Consider the following 21,204-nt stretch of genomic DNA (forward strand, 5'->3'; position numbering starts at 1 on the left):
TATTGCATTACAGTTACAGTAGTGAACATGTTGCTTGTGGAATTTGTAGTCTAACTGGGAAGACCAGTGTTACCTAATTTCACAAAATATTTAAATTATGGTAAGCTGGGAAGACAGAACATAGCCCAAAACTGAGCCCAGGTTGGGGAGTGGGGATCAATAAAGTCTTTGAGGGGTGCCTGGGTGGCTCATTCGGTTAAGTGTCTGACTCTTGATTTGGCTCAGGTCATGATCTCAGGGGTCGGTGGATGGACATTCAGGCTAGGAGCTCGAGAAGGGAGTCTGCTTCTCTCCTCTCCCTGCTCCCCTCCCTAGCACATGTGCTCATGCTGTCTGTCTGTCTGTCTCGCTCTCTCTCAAAATATTTAAATCTTAAAAAAAAAAGTCTTCTTTGAGGAAATTACATTTGAGACCTCAAAGCTGAATAATAAGTATGAAGAAGAGGCTACTTTCACAAGAAAGCACATGTGTGAGGACCACTGGGCAGGAAGGAGTTTGGCCTGTATCTGGAGAGTTAAGAGGCCAGGACCAGTACTTGGACCAGATCATGGAAGGCTACAGTGGAGATTTTGGCCTTGATCCTTAGAGCAATTGGAGGAAGGCTTTGGAAGTTTTAGCCAGAAGTGATGTGATTACGTTTGGATTTTTTCAAAAGAATCAGTTTCAGATCAGAAGAGGATCTGGACTTGAATCCAAGTCCCCTTTTATAGACAGTTATGTGGCCCATGGCCAATAATAGAGATTGATCTGGGACCCAGGCCTCATGAATCCTTGGGGTTCTGGACCACATGCTTGCACACAAAGGAAAGAAACAGATGAGGCCACAGCTTTGCTTCCCTCACCCAATGACCTTTGAACCCTATCTCAGAACACCACTGAAGAGACACATACGCACCCTTCTCAACCTCCCTGTCCTCTCGGCTTTTCTCTGCGTGGAAAGGGAAAGTTCATTCCTGATGTGGAGTAAAGAGGCAGTCCTACTGGATTGGGAGGTTAGGGCGGTGGGGCCGGGGGGCAGTGTGGAATAAACTGATTTAACGATTTATCACTAGACAGTAAAGTTGTTTGACATGTTCACTATTATAAAAAAAATATTGCAGAGAATGTCTTTATATCATTTTGAGGAATTTAATAAACTCCTAAAACAAGATTAAAAACTTGATTCCAAATGCTTTTCAGAATTTTTTCAGATTACACTCATTGAATGAAAAAGTACCGGTTTTATGGTACCTTCCTAGCCTTTTAATGTTTGCTCATTGAAAGAGTTTTCTTCCTTCCATTTGAATTTCTTTGCAAGTAATAGGGAACATAATCTGTTGCTCATTGATTGTTCCTGTGTCTGCCTCTTGGTGTCACTTTCTCCTTAAATTTTCACAGAGTGACCAAAAAGATATGAAAGGGAAGAAAAATCAAGATATATTTAAAGTTAAAACCTTTTATTGTTTTATAACCAAATAAAAATATCAGAATACATTTACCAGGCAGGTCCCAGACAATGGTTGCCATCTTTCCTCCTTTAATTCTGTGCACTGGCCTATGGGAAAACAAACAGCCGGAGGAAAGGTGCGCCTTTTGAACAGACAGTACTCTAGGGTCCACTGGAGAGTTCTCTGAGGAAAGTTGCATTACTTGGGTGGGGGAGGGTGGTTCACAATCAAGTAGAACCCTTTTTCAGACATGCAAGATACCATTCCAAGTGGGATGATCTAGGGACTCTGCAGGACACTGTAGTCTTTAGCTGGGCTGCTCAGATTCCTGGAGGAAGTCACATTCCCCTTTACAGCTCTGAGAAAGGAAGAACTGATGGGGTGGTGGGGGCAAAAAGGCAGCCATAACTGGTCAGTCCTGGTGACCCCTGTATCAGGAGTAGAGGACATTACACTCTAATGGCTGGTCCCCTTGATAGTAGCAACCAATTTACAAATCCCATTGGCCAGCAGGATGGCACTCCCAAGGCAGGACATTAATCATTAGGAAAATACCAGGTTGATGGCTTTAGGCCAGGGCCTGAAGGTAGGCATAGATGGTTCAGGTGAGCCTGTAATGTCAGCATGGAAGGGAGCTCTGGAGAGGCTGGCATGCTCATCTTCCTGATAGGCAACTGGTGCCCTGAAGGAAAGGGGCTTTCCCAATGGGGCTTAGGTTCCCACTTCACTTCCCATTTCAAAGCCAGTTTCTGTAAGATTAATGAGTTTCCCACTCATGTACCAAGATTATACCAAAAAGGGGGGCTTGCTGTGCAAAAGCAAGGAAACGCAGTGTGCAACACCATCCAGAAGCTGGAATGGGGTCACTGGCTTTTCTGAGCACACAGCCCATGAAGTGTAGGGGAGGTCACCTGGAAAGCTTGGCTGGACTGGAAGCTAAGTCCTCTGTGACAGTGAAGTTTAATGGGGCAACCCTTAAAATTAAAGTCAGAAAATGGAAAGATAGCTTCATAAAACCAGATTCAGTCACACTGTCTCCATCCAGTTCCTTAGTTACTCCTTTTCATGTCGAGGTGTTTATACACGTGTGGTTCCCTTATCTGGAATGCTTCCCCATCACCTAGTTAGACTGCTTTCATATTTCAGCTTATATGTACGATCCTTGGGGAAAGCTCTGGCTATCCCTTACTGAAAATTCAGTTTGTGATAGGCGTGACCACTGATTAAGGCTCACTTCCTCCCAGACTGTAAGCACTTGCTCAGGGATGGTTTTAGTGTTTCTCACAACTCTGTTTTCAGGTTTAGTCCCACACCTGTCAACAGGTACCCAATAAATATTTACTGATTGAATGAATACTGTAGGGGGCCACTTCCTTCCGTGTAAGACAAATAGTACAACTTTCCCCAAGTTATGTGGCTGCTGCAAAGCAATTCTAAAAACAGGTTCAAAGAAACCAGACTAACTCCTGAGCAGCCATGATGCCTGCCTTTTTTACTTCCTCCCAAACATAAAAGTAACATGCTAGATTATCAAATCCTAGGGTTTGCCTTAGGAAGTGAACACCATAGTGGATCACCCGGATTATTCACTTTCGATTCAGAGGACAAGCGGGCTTGTTGACAGGTTACCAGCCCAGAACGAGGGAGCTGCTTGCTCCTTGTAGAAGACCATGCTTCTTTGCCCCAGGGGCACTGCCTTCTTGCAGGTCCCTCTGACCTTCTCCAAAGGCCCCCAGTGGAAGGATGCTTCTGTCCTCTGTGTGCAGGAAAAAACCAAACCCTGCTGACCCGAGGGAGGCCCAGAGAGAGCACTTCCAAAGAGGACACTGCCTAGCGTCCATCCAGGTGTGCAAACAAAGCCCTGGGAGCTTGCCAGGCCAGAGGCAGCACCATAGGCCTTTGCTCCTGAGCCATCAGACAACAGTGAGTGATGAGTTCTGGGTCTCCCCTCTGGGGTTTACACAGGGACTCCTCAGACAATGGAAGAGGGAGAAATGAGCTGGCCGACTCCCCAGCCCAGATGATTAAGGTATCCTCCATCGTGTCCCTGTCTGACAGAGGAGACTTGGCCCGATGTTGCAAGCGTCAAGCAAAGTTCATTTCCTGTGTGAGGGCACAAGGAACCACTGAGTAGATTCTCTGCAAAACAGGAGAGCCTCTTGGAGTGGGTAACACAGGTTGCCTCGTGGGAGGGAAGCTTTTCATTCTCTATAATCTTTTGTACCTTTTAGTTTTTGAATCATGTAAGTATTATCTAGTCAAAATATTTTAATTGAAATACATGGAGCTTGCCACTCTCCTGGGGTGGGGTGGGATCCTATTGCTCTCCAAGTACAACGTGTGTAAGTCTGACGTAGAAATAGGCAGCACTTGTCAAAGCCAGCCTTTTCCTGCCTTGGACCCAGTCTTGGCATATCTCTTTAACCAGTGCTCTCGACCAATAATGTTCACACGAATCACCTAGGAATCTTGCTGAAACACAGGTTCTGATGGAGGACAAGGGAGGGGCCAGCGACTGCCATCTCCAACAACCTCCCAGGGGAGGCTGATGCTGCTGGTCTACAGGCCACACTTGAAGTAGTGAGGCTCTACAGCCACTAGAAGGGAAGCAGCTTGGGTCTGCAGGGTGGAGGCAGGATGGAGCAGGGTGGGGAAGGAGAGGCTGGGGAGAGGGGTTAGGGCCACCCTATTAACAGTTGCTTCCAGGCCAAGTGAGCTCCACCTATTGTGTCTCCTTACCCCTTCAGACCCAGCCTTGGAGGAGAAAGGGAGGGAGGCTAGGTCTGGACACCCAGCTGCACAGAACTGCAGGAGACAGACAGATGCTTTCCTGTTTGGGTGAGACACTATGCCCAAAACTTCCAGAGACTGGGTTGGTAGACTAGAGCAGAGACCTCCCTGCCTCTGCTTCCCCACCTTAGCAGGAAGCCCTCAGAGGCTGCCTCTCCCCGCAAGGGCCAGTTGCCTCCTTACACACGTCCAGTCCTTTCCTGGTTGCCTCCTTGGCCACCTTGAAATTTTCTCCCTGAGGGCAAGGCCAAAATGTCCCCTTGGATGTTAGCCAGAGTCTTTCTCCAAGGAGCCACCATTCTCAACAGGGATTTGTGAAAGTCTCAGCCAGAGGCTGGAGGAAGGCCAGGGTGGCTGAGGCTGGCTGTGAGGTCTGCTGGCTCTGGAGGGAATTACATGTGTGCTCCTCTCCCTGAGGGCCAGGTCAGCATCTCATTTAAGCATCTCTTGGATAGGGCACAGCCCATAGCAAATAATATGTATCATATGAATGCATGAACATTTTTCATTTCAGAAAAATAAAGAACTCTAGTACCACCCAGGCCCCTGACCTTCCCCCACTTGCTTCTTCCAGGCCTCCTTTTGTAGATCTAAGCCACCCTGGCCACTAGGAGGCTGCCTCACCCCCGCCACACACCCAACACACATAACAGAAACTCCACAGCAAGATCCCAAAGAGCAGAAGAGATGGCAGTGCCCAGAAGCACCTGTCCCATGCAGACACAAAGACGATTTTTAGTTCAGGGCTGCAGGTGGCGTGGCCCCAACATCTTCAGCAAATCTGCTCTCAGCGGATACCTCTGGCTAGGCCTCCGCTGTCTGCAGGTTCTGTAGCTGCTCCACATTGACCTTTCCGTTCCCCAGGTGGCCAGACCTGTGTGTGAATGGGTGAGGGGGCACACAGAGGACAATTGGGGACTTCTGTGAATGGGGATGGCCACCCTAAAGGCAGACCCCACCCACAGCAGCCTCTCACTGGCAGCCCAGCAGACAGAGCGAGTCCCTGGCCACCGCCCAGACACGCACAGATGCTCGGTGTCTCTGGAACTGTACCGGCAATGAGCAGCAGCCACCATGCTGGTACGTGGGGGGCACCCAGAGCCTCCCACAGCGACAGGCAAGGAAGGCATCTGATGAGGAGCAGGGGAATGGAGGGCTTGATAAGGTAGAGAAATCTGATGGAGAAGAACTGGATTCTAGAGATGTACTGGCCGTGTTCAAATCCCAGCTCTGCCATTTATCAGCTGTGTGACTTGAGCAAGTTACTTAACCTTTCTTACTTCCATTTCCTCATTAGGAGAATAGGGACTATGGTGTCCACCTCACTAAGTTGCTGAAACGAGTTCATACATACGAAGAGCTCAGAGAAGTGGCAGGCAGAGTGAGCCGAGTAGACGGTGGTACTGCTATGATCCTGATGCTGGGAGAGCACAGCAAGCAAGCTGCTCTGTGGGGACTTAAGGGCATGGAGGAAATAACGGGCAAAACGGAGGAGCTAAAGCACCACCTCCCCACAAAGGCCAGCATGGATGGCTCTCCTGGGAGCAGGTAGCAGAGGAGAGGGCCCAGCCATCTCTGCAAGGCTCATTCTCGAGGCCTCTGCCCCGCAGCCCCTCACCTGACGGGCTCAAGGAGCTGCTGGCATGGGCAGCCATTCCCCTTCTGGCTGCCGCCTCCGTGGTGCACCTCAGGCTGCTCGGCCTCCTCTGCCTCTGGGGTCCCGCCCTGCTGTGAGGACTCTGCAAGCCCCGGGGGGACCCGTAGGATTCTGGGCGGGACAGGACCCAGTTAAACCTGGCCTGCACAGCCCAGCAGGGGTTGGGAGGCACCCCTCTTCCTCCAGCAGCTCACAGCAGAGGGTTCTGTCAGGGTCAGGGCCAAGGGCTCACCCTGACTCGGGCTGGTTCAGTCTGGGGAATGACATGTTGTGGTGGGGTACAGGGGGTGCCCACGTGCCTATCTGGAGCCCACCATCTGCAATTCCCCTTTTGATCCCAATTCCTCCAGAATGGCTGGGCCAGAGTCCCTTTCTCCTTCCAATCTTCCCACAGACATCAGAATTTCCCACTTATACTATGCTCTGCAGCCATGAATTCACACCACCAAGCTCGGGGCCCCAAAGAGCCTGGAAATAGACCTCCACAGTACAAAAGAGGAAATCCAGCTTTTTCTTCCCTTACCACTCCAGCTTCCCTTAATCCCTGCCCACCAGGACAACCATGTCCAAGAATACTAAAATTTAAGTGCTAGAAGGCTCACAGAGAGAGAACCTGAGGCCCAAGAAAGGCTGGGACTTGTCTGAAACCACATGGTAGACAGTGGCAGATCTCTTGCCCATGGCCTGTTTGTTTCCTGCCAGCTGCTCACAGGCAGCACCAGGTTCTGGAAAGCGTGTTCTCAAAACATCCCACCTTCTGCGGCCCTTCCAGGGGGCTCCCTCCCAGCAGTTCAGCCCTGCCCCCCTCCACACCCCAGGGGAGCTCCCTCCCAGCAGTTCAGCCCTGCCTCCCTCCACACCCCAAATTCCACCATCCAACCACTGTAAAGTCTCTAGTCTGGGGAAGGGGAGGCTGATCAAGGGGCCCCACAAGGGCCCCTTCACACTGCTGGGGAGGAAGCGTCACTGACCTCACTTCCTCGTACTTCTTGTCTCGGTAAAAATGGCTCTTCTTGATGAAGTAGATAAGTACCAGGTCACAGAAGAAAGCTCCCTGCAGCAAAAGAGTTGAGGTTCCCGACTCAGAATCCTAGACTTCCAGAAAGTGCCCTGACACATGACACATAGTACATCCCATCTGACCTTGCACCAACCCCTAAGAGACATCATTGTCCCCAGTTAACAGATGAGGAAACAGGGCTCAGCAAGAGGCACCTTTGTCAAAGGCCACAAAGCCGGTCCATGGTAGAGCAAAGGCCTGCTCTATCAGGCCAAGCACCCCCTGCACTGCCCTGACCCATTCAATCATGTCTTCAGTGAACGTCTGTTGGGCCCTCTCCACAAGACTGGCGCTGCGCTGAAATGCAGGAGGATTAAGACAATGAGACCCTGTGGGGACTGTCCCTTGGGTGCAGGAAACAAGTACGTAAATGAAGACAGTGACATAGCCTATGATAAGGACCCGAGCAAGGAAGCAGAAGACAGGACTTGACTCAGCCTGGGGACGGTTATCTGGGCTGAGTCTTGAGGGTTGAATGGAGTTTATACAAGGCAAAAAAAGAAAAAAGAAAGAAAGAAGGAAAAGAGAAAAAGAAAAAAGGGAAAAAAAAAAAAAGCCCACCCACGAAGGGCATTGCACAGGTAGCAAAGGAAATTCCACAGGGCCTGTGTTGCAAAAGTGAGAGATACTTCTGGAGAGGTGGGATGGGAAGAGCTGGTAAATTTTCTTACAATGCCTTCGAAACTTTGATCCTAATCCCTTAGGGGATGACAATGAAGAGCCTTGAACAGGGGCTCGAAGCAGTCAGAATTGTGGCATTTTAGAAATTTAGGTTGGTCCCTTCGGTACCCATCTCTCACTGTGAGAGATGGGTTAGAGGGAATCTGAAGAACAAGGCCAACAGGGGTGGTCAAGGAGAGATGGAAGAGGACAGAACTAATCCAGCTGGAACCCACCGACACTGTTCACAGGGGCCTCGGAGCAGAGTGCATGGTGTAAGTGCCACAGAGGGCCACTCCCCCAACAGCCCCCAGGGGAAGGGGTGTGTCCTGCAGGGCTGAGGAGAGGGTGAGGGGGATTGGGGGCTGAGAGATGGGCTCACAGGTGAACCCGGGCCTCTGACTCTGGGTACTGCATGACTCTCCCGCAACCCTGCTCCACCGAGATGTCCAAAATATTATCACTTGTTCCACAGAGAACACTCTTCCACCTGACCTGGCATCTATACCCCTTTCCCTGTTACCTTTTTTTTTTTAAGATTTTATTTATTTCACAGAGATCACAAGTAGGCAGAGAGGCAGGCAGAGAGGGAAGGAAGCAGGCTCCCCACTGAGCAGAGAGCCTGATGCAGGGCTCTATCCCAGGACCCTGGGATCATGACCTGAGCTGAAGGCAAAGGCTTTAACCCACTGAGCCACCCAGGTGCCCCCCTTTCCCTGTTACCTTTATTTCACAGGTACGTACCCCATGCCCTTGTGTTCTGACTTACCCACAACATAGGGAAGTAATCACTGACAGTGGCCCAGCTTAAGAATGTCACATAAGCAAACATGCAAGACCCCCAACAGTGGCTCTTTGCAGTAAAGAGGAATCATTTGGGGCTCACTCTCATCGACCACATCTCAGGAGAATGGCCTCGTTGAAGCCTGTTACTCATTGATACCGTTACACAGTTCCCCAGTCTTAATAAAAAGTCCATCCTCAGTCCTGCCCGAAGCCTCTAACAGGGCAGAGAGGGCAGACGGGACGAGGCTACCAGAAACGCGGGCAAGGAGCTTGCTGGGATGGGCATGAGCCACTCAGGGACAGCTCCCATGTCTTTTTAAAAAACTTCCAGAAGAACATGGAGGCATGACAAGAGATTCGGAGGAAACCTTTGCCTACTCCCCAGCCACTGCTTCCTCTCCTGTGAGCCGCTCTGGGCCTAGCTGAAGGAACGGATCTGAGGAAGGACTACAGCCTGACTTCCCTGCTGCTCCTCTTTCAGCCCTGTGATGTTTAACGGGAGTGGATTTTGCTCCCCAAGAGACAAGCAATTTCTGGAGACGTTTTTGGTTGTCCCAACTGGGGGAAGAAAGCACTGCTGGCATCTAGCGAGTAGAGTATCTAGTGCAATGTTGTTAACCATCCTCCAGTGCACAGAGGGCCCTCCACAAAAAAGAATTATCTGGCCCAAAATGTCAACAGGGCCACAGCTGAGAAGCCCTGTATATAGCTGGGTCCTGCCTCTTTTTAGCAGCAGTGGAGATGAGGCTTCGGAAGTTCAGGGACTGACCCAGGATCCCAGAGGCACCCAGCCCCGCCCTGAGCTCGAGCCACAGGCAGGTGCTTCTCTGGCTCTGGAAGTAGAAACTCCGGCAGTCACTGCCACCTGGGGGCTGCTGGCAGGTGTCGGGTCCCAGAAAGCCTGACCTGCATCCCACCTACATTGCCTGCTCTCATTCTTCTGAAGCATCAGCACGGCACCTCTTGAGCAGCTTCCCTCTCCCCCACCAGTGCTCAGAGGGTTCAGGTGAAGAGGGGGAGTACTCACAGCACCCATGAGCGCCACCCCAGAGCCAATGTTGATGATCGTGGGGATGATGCTGAACTTCCCTGCCTGGAGCACAGAGAAACAAAGCAGGCTGAACATGGGGCGGGGGCGGGGAGGGGAGACAGTAGGCTCCCTTGGGACTCCAGCATGCCCCACCCCAGACCTGCCCAGCCTCAGGATGGGAGATCACCGCACACACCTTGCCATTCACCATTACATCAAAGCGGATCCCATAGGCTTTCATCAGCGTGCGGAACTCCACTCCAGCTCCATCTCGGTAATATTTGGCAAACCTAGCAGAGACCTTCCCTGCTTGGCAATGCGTACTTGGCTGCTTTGGAGATTTATAAGCACCCCCACGCCCCTGCTCTTAGCAGCCATGGGGGAGGTTATGGATCCTTGTGCTAAAACTGTGGTAAAGATTCATCCAGATACTTGAAATCCTTACAGACCTTCTCTAAGAGGCAAGGGCTTTCCCATTACATGCTGGGCCAACCCAGGGCCACCAAAGTACTGAGGAAGGTGACCCAGCTAAGAAGTCAAGCCTCAGCTTCCCAGTGAGCCCACAGCGGGACAGAAACTTCTCTCCTCTCCCAGTGATGTGCCTGCCTGCCATCCCTCATCTCTCCTCAGCTCTTTCTCTCTCTACTTCCCACTCTAATACCCATGCCCAGTAAGGGGCGTCAGAGTGCTGACACCCAGAAGAGGACAAAATGTGAACAGGGTAACAAGACAACAATTCTGCCCCACTTACCTGAAGTTGTACCCAGCGGAGATTGAGTTTTCTGAAAATTTGTTGTCCAGACGGCTAAAAGAATAGCGAGGGTTGCACTCAGAAGGAGCTTTATCAAGATCACAGTCCCATTCAATCTGAATTCCTATCACACCACCCTGGCAAAGAACAGACAAGAATCAGTGCACAGAACTTTATGGGAGTGGACAGAAGACACAGACCAGCTCCTCACAGGGAGCTGGACAAGACCGGGAAAGTACTCAGGCCAAGGGTCAGGCCCACTGGAGCATCCTTCCAGGAAGAAGGTGGAAGTTCCAGGGTCCTAGCCCCACTTTTGGAGTGGCTGAGAAAAGCACACTGCCTAGAGCGCCCAACCGCAGAACTCTCCTGTTTCATGCTTCCATGAGCGAGCACGTGCAATGGGTTGTAGGGATGGGCACCTCACACAATGGGATGGGCACCTCACACAAGAGCCAGGATGTGCCAGTAGGGCTTCTTCTGGCTCAGTTTCCACGGATGCCCCAAGGACTGAGAACCAAACAGCAGGTGCTCAGTGTGCCTGCCATTGAGTGCCTGAGTTCTGACAGGCTGTGTGTCACACTAATTCTGAAGACAATGAGTCCCTTGGGTAGGGGACTTTGTCCATCCCACTCCAGGAGTCTCCCTCTTCGTGACAGAGCCCAGAGCCAGAGCTCTTGGGCCCCCGGGCCCCCAGGCACGGCTCCCTCGGTGCACAGCCCCTACCTGCTGGGCTATCTCCTGGAAGTTGCTCCCCGTCCAGCTGACCACAGACCCCAGTCGGAAGATGGGGCAGTAGGGGTTCTTGGGGCCAAACTGACAGGACTTCAGGAAGGCTCTGTCTTTGGTGTCCAGCACATTGGTCCTGGAGGCCATGAACATGTAGTGACATGAGGCTGAAACGGGCCATTCCCAGGCCAGAGAAAGCCTGACCCAGGCATCACTGGGCCTTTCCCTGGCCCAGGCTGAGTCCCTGACTTTAGCCTCAAGTCCTGACTACTACCCCCTCAGAGGCCCCCCCAAAAAACCTGCTGCATTCAAGGACAGAAGCCCATTCCCACAACAAGGGGAAGGGGTGCTCCAGCATCACCCAGTGGTTCACCCACACATGGATGTCACATACACCCATACACCACGCACACAGCCCCATGTACAGTGACAAGGAGGCAGGCCCCAGATCCCCAATAACCAAGTCCCACGTACTTGGAGAAGTTGAATTTGGGGAAACGGATGAAGTTCTTTATATAAACGGTGAAGTCTTCAGCCTTGCCCAGGAGTGGCTTCCTGAAAACCAAGCCAGGACAGCCTGTCCAGGAAGCCCTGCCCCTGTTCCCTCTGTACATCCCCCAGGCTTGTGACAGGGCTGAGGCCTGCCTGCCCCCTGGATCCCCTGGAACCTTTGCCAAGGACCATTAATTTGATCATGTTGGGGTGGTCCTGGGGCTTTGTCGGGTGTCCTCAGAAAGGGGATCCAGAGTAGATGTGTCTCCACCACCAGGCTGAGAACCAGTCCCTGCCCAGATGCTCTTCAGGGTCCCGAGGCTAGAGCCACTCACACTGGCCTGGACTTCGTCTCCACTGGGCACCAGGCGAAGATCTCACAGGTGCCCCTTTGCATGTTCCCCACCCGCAGGCAGCGTCCAGTCTTCACTCCTGCAGGATTGGGACAGAGACAATGCTCGAAGCCTCCTGGCTCCATTCCCCACTTTGCTCCCAGCCCCAGCTATTCCAGGCCTCACCATTTCCAGCCACAACAGGCTCCCCAGGAGGACAGTCACTGTCTATGTAGCACCAGGCATCTGGAATGCTTTCACTCTGCCAGAAAGAAAGGACACATGGGTGGGGGGGATTTCCCTGCAGGGACCCCAGTTCAGAACCAGGTCCCACCCCAGGAATTAGGACAGGAGTTCCTCCCCTGAGTGGGGCTACACACCCTTTGAGAACCTGCTTCTCCCCCAAGCAATGCAGGCACATGCTCTGGCACACATATCCCCTGGGGCACTTGGAGGAGATAGAAACCCCTGCTTCAGGAGATGGGTGGACCCCAACCACTGCTGGAAGCTCTCCTATCCCCTCCCCAGCTTTCTGCACCCTATCAAACCTCAGCACAGGTTTCCTGCCGCTGGTTGGGGGTCACGATCAAGTTGGTGACTACGAAGAAGACGTTCTCTCCCTGAGGAACCAAAGAGGAGTTGAGGGACATCCTCCTTCTCTCTTGGGGACCCTCGTTCCTAGGCTTCCTGGCAGGGGTTGGGTGTCTGCATAGGTGTTGAGGACAATGGGGCCACAAAATCAGCAGATTTTGCCCAATGACTTTGAAGTCTCTGAGTAGACATCCTTGAATAGGTCCCTTTCAGGCCCACAATCCCAAAATGCCACCTCCATGAATTACTATTCTGAGCTCAGTCCCTGGGATCCAAGCCCAGATCTGGGAAAAGAGGCCCAGGCAGGGTGGCCCAGGTCGATTGGGAAAAGGCCAGGGAGCCATTCGCAAGGGCAGTCAGTGGCTAATACAAGAAAGTGGTTCTCTGTTGCCAAGCCACCTGACTCACACTGACCTGAGCGTTCTTGGGGCCCCATTTGGTTTCTACAGGCTCAGGGTTTATTGGGAAGGGAGTGGTCCCATAGACACAGTCAGGGAGGACAGGGGTCAGCATTGGGGGGAAGTAGCTGGGCAGGGTCGCTGTCCAAACCCTGGCAACTATCCTGGGCCAAGGGAGTCCCTAGATAGCTTCCTATGTGACCCACCCCGAGCCAGGTCCTGCTAGTCCAGGCCACAGTGCTGCATGGGACTCAGACCTGGGGTGGGATGACGTAGTCAGCAACATCCCAAAGCCGCTCTCCAAGCTCAGATGTGTTGGTGAAGGTCACGCCCTTGACTTTGGTGACAATGCTGCTCTGCAGGGAGGTGTCAGTGTCTTGGTAACCCTTCTTCACCAGGAATACCCAACTGTAGGGAAAGGGTCGACAGGTGGGCATCAGCCTCATTGCTGTCCTCAGAATTTTCCACAGGGGCTTCACCTTTCCCACCAGCTCCTGGGCAGGGGTCACATTTCCACTGCTGCCTTAAACCTGGTTCTGAGAGTACAAATCCTACATTCTTTGACAACCAAAACACACACAATAAAGGAAAAAATAGATAAGTGGAACTTCATCCAAATTAAAAACTTTTGTACATCAAAGGACACTATCAAGAAAGTGAAAAGGTAACGCACAGAATGGGAGAAAATATTTGCAAATCATAGAGTCAAGATCTAGTAACCAGAATATATAAAGAACTCTTACAACTCAGCCATGAAAAAGACAAACAACCCAATTTAAAAATGGGCCAAGGATTTGAGTAGACGTTTCTTCAAAGAAGATATAGAGACAGCCAATAAGCCCATGATAAGATGTTCAACATCGTTAGTCATCAAGAAAATGAAAATCAGAACCACAATGAGATACTACTTTACACCAAATAAGATAGCTGTAATTAAAAAAAAAAAAAAGGAAAATAACAAGAGTTGGTGAGGATGCAGAGAAATTGGGACTCACTGATAGCTGGTGCAGCTGCTGTGGAAAACAGCTTGGTAGTTGACCCAGCAACTTACTGACAAAAATATATATCCAAGAGAACTGAAAACATATATCCACACCAAAATTTGCACATGAATGTCCTTCATAATGTTATTCATGAGAGTCAAAAGTAGAAACAATCCAAACAAAATGTGGGTATTTTCTAGCTATAAACGGAATGAAGTACTGATGTCACATGGATAAACATGGAAAACACTATGTTAAGTGAACAAGCCAGACCAAGAAAAGACCACATGTCATATGATTTGATTTATATAAAATGTCCAGAAGAGGTAAATCTATAGAGACAGAAAGTACATTGGTGGTTGCCAAGGGCTGGGGGTAAGGGGAAATTCCGACTGACTGCTAATAGATGTGGGTTCCTTTTTGGGGTGTTGGAAATGTTCTGAAATAAGACAGTGGTTGACAGTTGTACAACATTGCGAATGTACTAAAAACCACTGAATCGTATAATTTTAAATAGTTAAAATCATGAATTACATGTTAGGTGAATTTTACTTCAACTAAAAAGTTGTAATAAAATAAAAATCCTCTACTTTTCAAAAAACATCAATGTCATGAAATACAAGACAGTCTCAGGTGTAATTCCAGATTAAAGGAGACTAAAAGACAAAATGAACGGATGCAAGGCAAGCTTTCAGATTTTTTTTTTTTTTGCTATTACAGATAATTATAAGAGCAGTTTACAAGAGATCCATAGATTAGAAAATATTGTTTCAGGGTTAATGATCTAATTTTCATAGGTGTACTTGGTTAAGTAAGAGAATTCCTTGGTTTTAAGAAATACGCACTCAAAAAAAAAAGAAAAAAAAAGAAATACGCACTCAAGGGGCGCCTGGGTGGCTCAGGGGGTTAAGCCTCTGCCTCAGCTCTGGTCATGATCTCAGGGTCCTGGGATTGAGCCCAGCAGGGAGCCTGCTTCCCCTCCTCTATCTGCCTGCCTCTCTGCCTATGTGTCAAATAAACAAACAAAATCTTAAAAAAAAAAAAAAAGAAAAGAAATATACACTGAAGTCTTTAGTAGTAAAGGGGCATAATGTCTACAACTTACTCTTTTTTAAAAAAGAGTTATTTATTCACTTATTTATTAGAGAGAGAGCATGCAAGTGTGGGCAGAGAGAGAGAGAGAAGCAGATTCCCCGATGATCCCATCTTACACCCGCTGACCATGACCAGAGTCCAAATCAGGAGCCGGACGCTCGACCAGCTGAGCCACATGGACACCCCTGCAACTTACTCTTCAACAGAAAAAACTGCATATATACACACACAACATGTGTATGTGGAGAAAAAAAGGGGAAAGGACAACACAAATGTAGTAAAATGTTAACATCTGGGGAATCTAGGTGAAGGATTTTTTTTAAAAGTTTGTACTACTCCTATAACTTTTCTGTAAGTCTAAAATGTCAAAATAAAAAAAAAAATTTTTTTTTGTTAATGAGATGGCACATATAAATTGCTTAGCACAGTGAGGGCCGGGCCATGGAAGAACTCAAAATGGGATCTAACCAACCTAGTGTTGACGTTTACTGTTAAGGTTAGAGATTGTCCAGGTTAATCCTTTAGAAAAAGTTGGGAAAACGGAGGCCAGGGAAGGGCAGGAAACAGCCTGCCTGAGGTCATACAGGAGGGGCAAGTGGGGGCACGGGGTTTGTCCTGCACCTCTCAGAGTGCCAGTAAGGGTTCTTTGGTGCCAACCAGGATGTGCTCACCCTCTTCATCTCTGGGGCAGACCTGCTACATCCTAGGCCCTAGACTCTCCTGTCCCCCGGGAAACCTGAAAGGGCTGTGACAACGAGCCAACCAGCCATTTTAGTAGGGACACACTGGACCCAGCCTGGACAGAAACATTCAGCAAATGCCCACGGAACAGCATGCATTCATTCATTCATTTCACCCCTACTTTCTAAGTGGTTAGATGATGCCAGGCTATGCCTGCCTTCATGGCATCCCCAAACTGGATGGGAGTCAGACAAGCAAACGATCCCTATGGAATATATCAGGGGAGTGATTCAAGAACCTGGGTCTGAAGGACAAGTGGGCTTTAGCCAAGTAGAGGAGTAAAGGTGTGCCTGGCTGTGGACCGGCATGTACAAAGGCCCTCAGGTGGGAGACATTCAGGTGCCTTAGGGAGGAAGCTCCATGGGCACTTGGCCTCCTTGTGAGGTCAGGGTGGCCCTCTCAGGGCACCATTTGCTCCTCCCCCAGTCAGGAAATAGGAGGGACTCAACCGCATTCACTAAGGCAGTAAAAGAGTTGTCATTTCCTCCCTCCACCTGTTCCCTCCCATCTGGGGGAGGGCTCAGAACAGTGCCTGACTGAGCATCTCCCATGCCCCCTCCCCTCATGGTCAGAGGGGGAAAGGGGAGACAGCCCGTCCAGCCGGTTGGGGGGTAGAGGGCCTCTGGGCAGGACCCTTAACCTGACACGAGAAAGGCCAGCCAAGGGTGGGGTGAGTTGACAGAAGCTAGTGCCGGGACATGCCAGGCTGCTGAGTTGCCCCAGCCAGGAGCTTGGCACATGAGCTCGGTGACTATAAATAACCCACCCGGTGACCCGGGCCTGCACCAGGCCAAAGCACCAGGGAGACTCTCAGGGCAACAGCTGGAGCGCAGCCCCCTGCATCTTTGCCCCCCTCCCCCAACACCCAGAGTTCCAGCCAGAAGGAGCAGCCCACAGAGAGCCTCATAAATGAAGGAATGCTGAAGTCCCTGACCGCATCTCATCACCTCCAGAGCCGGTGGGGCAAATAGTGGCCTCCCTCTTCGAGACCTGCCCCTCTTACAACCAAGAGCCCCTTCCCAAGCACAGGGACCGCGCATCCAGTTCCCGGGCCCAGAGCCTCCCTGAAAGCCCCCGGAGAACTCACACCACCAGGTAGGTCAAGATGGAGACCTGCAGCAGCCGGTAGAGCAGGCCCACCTTCTTGTTCTTGGCGATGACATACTTCTCCGTCTTGTAGTCGAACAGCGACTGGGACAGCCCCTTGCAGCCCGCCTGCCCCATGGCGCCTTGTCACCTGCGCCCGCCGCCCGCGCCGCCACTCGGGTGCCGCATGGGAGCCGCCTCTCGCCGCCTGCTCCGCGCCGGCCCCGGGCGGCTGGGCACTGCGGCTCCCGGGGGCGCGGCTCCAAGCGGCAGGGTCGCCGGGGCGGGTGCGCGGGGCGGGCGGCTGGGCAGGGCTGGGAGCACGCGGGGGCGCGGGCCGCTACTGGCAACGCTGCGGAAGACGCCGCTGGGGACCGGGGGCCGGGGGTGGAGGGTGGCGACCTTGCCGCCGCCTCTCCCTCTTCCTCCTCGTGACGATGACACACCCCTACGAGGGCATTCTTGAGGCGCAGGGCCGCCGGTGAGGCCCCCCAGCCGGAAAGCAGAAACCGGGCGCTGGGGGAGCAGGGGCGAGGAGAGGAGAGTAGGAGGGACTGCTTCTCCAGCAACCCCACTTTTTCTCCTCCCAAAACAATCCTGGGGTGGGTGTTGGAGAGATTGAATAGATGGGGAAACTGAGGCCAGGGGAAGAGGGACCTACGGCGCGGGAAGTGAAGGGGGATAAAGAGCATTTGCAGGCAGGCACCCTGGGTTTGATTTTTCCTGCTCTCTGCTCGGACCCTGATTCTCACCACACAGGCTGAGGGAGTCTGAAGACTTGCCTGACCCATGGCTCCTGTGTCCTCTGTGATTAAGTGGGTGTTGCTACGGGAGCAGCAGCTGTTACTTAAAAGCAGACGCTCCCAGGGAGTCAGTTGCCAAGCAGGTCCCAGCACCCACAGCATGAAGAACTCCATAGGGTACCTAGGACAGACAGATGGGCTGGGGGTGCCAAGATGCAGGCAGAATCACAAAGCATGCTCGGAGAGAGTTCAAACCAACTGTCTGAAACGTTCCCAGAGCAAGAGATGGGCCTAGTCTAGGGTGCTAAAACTACACCCTCCTCACAACAGGTGAAATTAAGAGGGAGTGGGCACTGGGATGACGTTTTAGATCAGTTTTAGAACTTGTGACAGCCACAGAAAGGCAGGCCCTGTATGTTTCTGCATCCTGCCATTTGACCAGAGGCAGTCCTGCTAACCCTTCACACACCTTCCCTTCCCTGAATCAGTCTCCAGGGTTTGGAAGGGTCCCAAAAGTTCACCAAGGTGACTCTCTCTAAAAGTAAAGGCTACAGGGCAGTGGGTGTCCAGTTTTAGTGTGCATGGGAATCATTTGGAGGCAAATGCAAATCCCTGTGTCCTGCCTCTGATATTTTCATTCCCTAAGTCTAGGATGGGGCCTGGGGATCTGTATTTTGCTCTCAAACTGTCGTTTGGGAAGCACAGATCTTTAAACCTTTTCATCAAATTCAAACACCATTTCCTCAAAAGGTGTATTCTTATTACCATCCCACCAAAAGTGGCCCCTACCCCAGTCACTTTCTACCCCGTTTCCCCTTCTTATTCCCTGAAAACACTTGTCATTCTTGCCTAGGATCTTGTTTACTTAGTGACTGTGTCCCCGCTAAGACCATAAGCTCTTGGAGCATGGGGACCTTGCCTTTGGACATCTGTGTCTGATGTCCACTGCTGTCTCTGCCATATATTAACTCAATACATATTTGTGAAGTGTGTGAACAAACTCAGCTCCGATTTTTTAAACGGGGAGGGATTTGGAGCTGCCGTCCTGTCCCAGTCATGACGGCGGATTTTAGAAGCTGATATCATCCTGGGGGAAGGTCGGGGAATTGTCACCAGATCTCACACCAGCCTCTTCCTCAGCGCTCCTTTCACATGGCTCTCCAGTACTCAGGGGAGAGGCAGCCTCAATGGAGTGACATCACACCTGTGAAGATTCTATCGACCTGAGCCCACGAGGAAAGTAGCCTTTCAGGGTCTCAAGGTCTGGCTTAAAAAAGAGCTCGAGGCTGACAAACACCACCCCCACAGGGCCCCTTATCCGTGCATAAGCTGCATATAAGATGGTGCCACAATGGGAGTCTCTCAACTCCCCAAAGTGATTTCCAGGCTTTGTGGCCTGGACTATTATTTCTGCTATGAGATCCCCAGAGACACAGGCCTTCATTTCTCAGGTTGGGTAACTGAGGACCCAGGTCACTGGGCAGAGCTTACAGCTAGCCCCAGTCCAGGGCACTCTCCCCTGTTCTTGCTTGCTCAGCCCCTCCCTGAGTACGTACTGTGTGCTGCTGCTAAGGCTGAAAAGCAAAGCCTCCTGTCCTCTGTATGTGGCTCGTCCTGACTGCCGCTCTGGCTTTAGAGAAGAGGCTCTGTTCTTTTTTTTTTTTTTTTTTTTTTAAAGATTTTATTTATTTATTTGACAGATAGAGATCACAAGTAGGGAGAGAGGCAGGCAGAGAGAGAGAGAGGAGGAAGCAGGCTCCCTGCCAAGCAGAGAGCCCTATGCGGGGCTCGATCCCAGGACCCTGGGATCATGACCTGAGCGAAAGGCAGAGGCTTTAACCCACTGAGCCACCCAGGCGCCCCAGAGGCTCTGTTCTTATTTGCAGTAATGGGCAGCCCTTCCTGAACCCCCCATGACTCAGCGAAGACCAGGCTGCAGTTTCTGATAGAACTGTCATAAAGCTTTAGGGACCACATGCGGTAGAACTGGAAGGGAAAGGGCCACTCTTGGGGTCAGGCCAGACCCCTCCTGTGGGTTCCCTCATAGCACAGCTTCTCAGACTACTAGGTTCAGACCCATCAGTGGGTCATGATACCCACTTACTGGGTTACAAATAGCATATCCCCTGCTCAAAAGAGGAAGAGAGAAAGAGAAAGAGAGAGAGAGAGAGAGAGAGAGAGAAAAGTATCAGTGTGCTTATTAAGGAAGCAAGTGTAGGCACAGTTTCATGAAACTGTTGTTTGGAGTATGAGTGTGTGCATAAGACGTGGGATGTATTTCTTCCTGGGGTCATGGTCAAAACACCGTGTGAAATGCTTCTGGAAATCTGCAAACCCAAGTGTCTGCAATCCTCCACGTGGGAGGACAGCTCACCACCCCCACAAGTTCAGCTCCACACTCAATACACCTGAAGTGGGAGAAGGGGCCTATGCTTTTGACATTTCCCTTATAAAATTCTAAGTCAGGGATGTTTCCAAAACTAAGATGTATTCTCCACTTGAAAGAAAATTGCCTGTTGCTTTTGAGTGACAGGTTCTCCAGTTTCTACCTAACCCCATGGCCACAGTCTTAAGAGCCCCCAAGTACCCTGTTCCAGTGATCTTCCCCAGCAAGGGTGTCTCAGCACCCACTGCTTGCTCAGCCTTCTTCTGGATGCATTACGTTTGTTGGCTCATTTAATCATCACAACCATAATGCCTACATGGTTGGTACCATCACAACCATAACGCCTACATGGTTGGTACAATCATTATCTTTACATTTCCCTAAGAGGCTAGAAGTGTCTCCTAGTAAGCATCTGAGCCAGAATTTGAATCCAGGTGATCTGGCTCTGCAGCCCAAGAATGATGTCCAAGGTCACCCTAAGCACAGTGCTTTACAGTTTCCACATCAATTCATGTGACTCACTCTGCGAACCCAGCCGGAGAGGTAACTCTCAATCCTATTATGCATTTGATGGAACAAGGTCCTAGGTCACCTGAGAAGCTATAGTCAGTCCTGGGTCTCCCAGCCATCCACTCAAGGCTCAGTCCTCTAGAACCCATGGCTTCTCTGGATGACAGTGTGGAGCCCACACATTTGCCCTGCTACTGTGGAGGGAGGTCACTGCTGAGGCCCAGTCATAGAGGGTTCCTCAAAGGACAACAGACTCTCTCATGATGCCGTATCAGAGTGAGGGGTCATTCAAGAGAATGGGCACCATCTTTGGGAGCTCCCACTGCTGCTGGGGCAGAAAGCACTCTGGCATGCCAAGAGCTAGCTGAGTGCCTTGAAACTTCACTTCCTGTCAGGGGTCAGGGATGAATGGCCTGTCTTCAGAGTAGCCAAAACCTCTCCCTGCCTCACCACCACATCCCTTCCCTCCCCTCTCCCAAAGGTGTCTACATGATGCTTCATTATGAGTGTTGTCCACTTGAAAGAAGGCTTGGCAGTGAGTGAGTTTATCTATTCTCATCTTGTTCACAAGACTTTGTCTAGCTCAGTGACCTAAGGTACCAGCCATAAAGTGATGGGGAATTATAAAATGAATTTCTAAAAGGACTTTTTCGTTTTTCTTTCATTTTACTTACTCCTAAGACCTGCCAACATTTTAAGCCTATTGTTCTGTGTGGTTTGAACCCATTGCTGTGGCCATCTTGGTCTGCTCTGTCTCCTGAGATAATCTCTAGTTAAAAATATGGTGGATCGGGGCGCCTGGGTGGCTCAGTGGGTTAAAGCCTCTGCCTTCAGCTCAGGTCATGATCCCAGGGTCCTGGGATTGAGCCCCACATTGGGCTCTCTGCTCTGCGGGGAGCCTGCTTCCTCCTCTCTCTCTCTGCCTGCCTCTCTGCCTACTTATGATCTCTGTCTGTCAAA

The 21,204-nt window shown here is 50.9% G+C and overlaps 1 protein-coding gene across 4 annotated transcripts; it reads right to left on the reverse strand.

Moving 5' to 3' along the window:
• Window positions 1–1,677: 1,677 nt before the first annotated feature.
• P2RX5 (purinergic receptor P2X 5) lies at window positions 1,678–17,090 on the reverse strand. Of its 4 annotated transcripts, XM_045986429.1 has the most exons (13): window positions 16,607–17,087; window positions 12,958–13,108; window positions 12,260–12,331; window positions 11,898–11,973; window positions 11,715–11,811; window positions 11,362–11,442; window positions 10,885–11,023; window positions 10,162–10,298; window positions 9,607–9,700; window positions 9,408–9,473; window positions 6,846–6,928; window positions 5,836–5,985; window positions 1,678–5,091 (listed from the first exon to the last, which is right to left on the reverse strand). In XM_045986429.1, the coding sequence occupies exons 1-13, from the start codon at window positions 16,741–16,743 to the stop codon at window positions 5,022–5,024; spliced, it is 1,353 nt and encodes a 450-aa protein (XP_045842385.1). In that variant the 5' UTR covers window positions 16,744–17,087; the 3' UTR covers window positions 1,678–5,021. The 4 variants fall into 4 exon arrangements, with proteins under 4 accessions (XP_045842385.1, XP_045842387.1, XP_045842386.1 ...); XM_045986431.1 differs by lacking the exon at window positions 11,362–11,442 and having other exon boundaries at window positions 16,607–17,090; XM_045986430.1 differs by lacking the exon at window positions 12,260–12,331 and having other exon boundaries at window positions 16,607–17,088.
• Window positions 17,091–21,204: the final 4,114 nt, after the last annotated feature.

The sequence above is a fragment of the Meles meles genome, chromosome 18 (genome assembly GCF_922984935.1).
Source record: "Meles meles chromosome 18, mMelMel3.1 paternal haplotype, whole genome shotgun sequence".
Classification (NCBI taxonomy): domain Eukaryota; kingdom Metazoa; phylum Chordata; class Mammalia; order Carnivora; family Mustelidae; genus Meles; species Meles meles.